At 37.7% G+C, this 3375-nt stretch overlaps 1 protein-coding gene and 1 non-coding gene across 3 annotated transcripts in view; one reads left to right on the top strand and one right to left on the bottom strand.

Moving 5' to 3' along the window:
• Positions 1-544: 544 nt before the first annotated feature.
• Positions 545-618, top strand: trnai-aau (transfer RNA isoleucine (anticodon AAU)). Its single transcript has one exon. It is a non-coding gene; the product is annotated as a tRNA-Ile (tRNA).
• Positions 619-1914: 1296 nt separating this feature from the next.
• Positions 1915-3375, bottom strand: part of aptx (aprataxin) — a 2699-nt gene continuing 1238 nt past the window's right edge. For both annotated transcript variants that reach the window (XM_032532007.1, XM_032532018.1), the window contains 4 exons: positions 3151-3210; positions 2843-3069; positions 2545-2648; positions 1915-2382 (listed from right to left, as the gene is read on the bottom strand). In XM_032532007.1, coding sequence (XP_032387898.1) covers positions 2228-2382; positions 2545-2648; positions 2843-3069; positions 3151-3210 — 546 coding nt within the window. In that variant the 3' untranslated portion in view covers positions 1915-2227. The remainder of the gene's footprint in view (positions 2383-2544; positions 2649-2842; positions 3070-3150; positions 3211-3375) is intronic.

The following is a 3375-nucleotide window of genomic DNA, read 5'->3' as shown; positions in this document are numbered from 1 at the left end:
GGCAATTCAAAGTGCTTTACACAAAATCAGTTAAAAACAAACATACAAAACACGTAAAAACAATAATAAAAATATTAAGACAGATAAACCCTAATCCTAACCCTAATCCCCTTGAGACTACCTTCACCCTAATTTTGATTTTAATTTAAATCTTGGGCGCTACTTTAATGTCAGTTATGTGGGAAATAATAAACCAACTATTTCTTGCCATAGGCTACAACAACAGACCATAATTCACACATTTATGTGAGACACCACGGCGGAAAAAAATATATCTGGGAAACCATCATGAGGGTTGGTAATAAATAGGCGCACGCCTTTTGCATAACTGTGGATTATTTTGAAAATCCAGTAGCCTAGCCTATGCTTCACACTAAAGTTGTGGGCTACTCTTTACCACCTCACTTTTTAATTTTTCATTTGTAATAATGTTCATCTCTCTCTTTCCTCTATCACAGAAGCAGATACGCACATTGGCCAATCTCTGACCATCATGTCCCTCTCCCCTATGCTATAATCTTATTGTGAAGTCATCCTATGCATAGGCCGGTTAGCTCAGTTGGTTAGAGCGTGGTGCTAATAACGCCAAGGTCGCGGGTTCGATCCCCGTACTGGCCATTAGTGCTTTTTGGATGCGGACATTTTTCCTAGGGAAGTTACGGGAAAATTTCTCCATCCATTCAACGTATCATTCGTATGTGTACGCAAGAGAAGGCTGTTAATGCTCAAACCCGGGGCGTTGTTTAGACAGCACTTCTTAAAAACCTTGCACTAGAGGGCGACATGGTCAATAGTTCATGCTGCGTTGTCAAAGCCCCGCTGCATGAACCTCGCAAACCCTTACTGATGTCTTTTGTTCTTGTCCCAGTATAATAACACTATCAATCAATCAATCAATCAATCAATCACTATCTGTGTGAACAACTACGTAGTCCTGAAAAGTCTAATCAGCCACAACACTAAGAGCCTAATAATAAGTGGGTGGACTATGGGTGTGCAGGGGCTATTATTTTTTCTCCTTGTAATATTTTAAACATAAGCTGAAATTAATTTTAGAATAGAATAACAATAGAAACTTCAGAACATTGAGACAATATTACATGGCAAAGGGACAGTGGTGTTATTAATGGCAGCAGACTCAATAAGTCCATGTATACTCCAAACTAATATATATGATATGATTAAGTAATGATATTCAGTTTTGGTCTGTATTAATATGTAAGAGTCAATGTATTCTCTCTCTCTCTCTCTCTCTATATATATATATATATATAAATAATATCTCTCTCTCTGTATATATATATATATCTCAATAGTATGGCGAAGTATAAAATCCAGCAGAGAGACAACGGAGAAGCGAGTGTCTTGAGTGAACCAGACACTGTGGAGAAATTGGTCCATGCATGGTGAGGGTGTTATAATCCGTTGTTTCCACTGCTGTTGTACAGTCTAACAATAAAATGCCACTTTAGTTAAGCGCATAACAAAATAGAGGCTCTCCAAAGCTTTCCACTCAGTAATTACACATTTTCAGGCTAACATCTGCTAATTCATGTTCAAAGCCTAATTACACAAGTTTTGTTATTGCCTCCTGCCACTAGTGCTTTTAAAGGCTATGCTTGTGTAACCAAGAAAACTAGTCTGATGTGTGCTACTTAAAGGTATTTTGTCATCTTCTCTTTAGATATGTAAACAGGTGGTCTTAAAGGTTAAAAAAAAAAGTGTATCTTTGTTCTGCAGTGTTTTAGCTACAGGACAGAGTCCCCTAAGAGTCCCCCCCCAAAAAAAAATCTCTAAAAATTAAAATATACAAGGCAGGCCAACATTGTGAATAAAATTGAACAAACACAGGTGCTGTACCATCAGGGATAACATGCTGTAATGGAGGGAAGAAAAAAAACAAAAAAAACAGCATTAAGTTCTTAGAAAACATTTAATACAACCTATTTTAACATGTTTGAAAATATGGGAACACCAGATGCAATATTACAATTTCCCAATCTGTAGACTTGGCAACAAAACTGATGAAATCCAACTTAAATGACATGCATCTTCACAGTGACCCTCTTCTTACGCCTAATGACATTGTGTTTCGGTCACACAATTACTTTTTTTTTTTAATAAAACTATGAATCAGAATTAACAGTGGAACAAATGCCCAACACGCTACAGTCCTATATTGAACCCATGCACATCTGAAGCATGTAGTCCCTTTGAGGTTCAATTCTTAGCTGGGAAAGTGAGACTTGAGGTGTTCCTTTAGAGCTGGTATAGTAGAAAGCTCTTTGCGACACATGTGACAGCAGAGAGGTAGTTTCAACAACTCGCTGGTTCCTTCTTTGACAGTGACCCTTCCATTTGTTTCAAGCATCTGAATAACACCTGCAGATAACAAAAAGGGTTTTAAAAAAAGTTTGCTGGAAGGGACATACAGGATATGCAGTATGGAATATACAGAATGTATATCATATACATATGTAGTACTTCAAGTTAACTCAAAACACGAACATCATAACAAAAACGGAAAAGGAAATTTGCTCTCACTGTGAGACTCCATGAAGTAGTCAGTTGTGAATGAGTTCCAGTGCTTTTTGTTCTTTAAACAAGGAGAGTCAAAGTCTTGGCTGATCACATGGAGGTGTACATGACTGTAATAGAGAAGAGAATAAGTTTAAGGTTTTTTTAAATGTCTATAGGTAAGCAAAATATGTTAATCAATTCGAAAATCTAGTGTGCTTTAAAAAATAGCCAGCACTAGTAAAATATACAGCACTTTCAATAAATGCTGAAACCCCATTTGGTCTTTCAATGTAATAGCACCCTACAAACAGAAATTCCTTACCTCATGCTTGGGATGGCATGGTAGCCTGTGCGGAAACGTAGCAAGCTAGCATCTGGGCACTGCTGAATCATCTGGTCAGCAACTTTCTGCATGTGTTTCACCAGGTCACAGTGCTCCCTACTCAAGGCCTTTAGGCTGGAAATGTTCTGCCAAGGGAGGACAAGCCAGTGGTAGCGAGCTTTGGGGTATTTATCTTTGATTACCACTACCTTATTATCCTTGTACACCTAGAAGGAGGAAAAAAAGACTTTTTATTTTTTCCCTTCCCATTCTCAATGACAAATTCATGCAAAACATTTTTGACATACCTGCATCTTTGGGTCTTGCATTGAGGTCTTCAGACCTTGGCTCCAATGTCCAAAACCTTCCTGCAACACGTTCAAGGTAATGTGTTTTTTTTTGTAAAATATAACGCACTCATCCCAGCTTTATAGAAAATCCATACAAGAGAAACATGTGGACATCATGAAAACAATATTTTAAATGTGTGTACACACACACACACACACACACACACACACACACACACACAC

The sequence above is a fragment of the Etheostoma spectabile genome, chromosome 2 (assembly GCF_008692095.1).
Source record: "Etheostoma spectabile isolate EspeVRDwgs_2016 chromosome 2, UIUC_Espe_1.0, whole genome shotgun sequence".
NCBI classification, from domain to species: domain Eukaryota; kingdom Metazoa; phylum Chordata; class Actinopteri; order Perciformes; family Percidae; genus Etheostoma; species Etheostoma spectabile.
The sequence above is the reverse complement of the archived record's forward strand: the minus strand, read 5'-3'. Positions and strand labels throughout refer to the sequence as shown.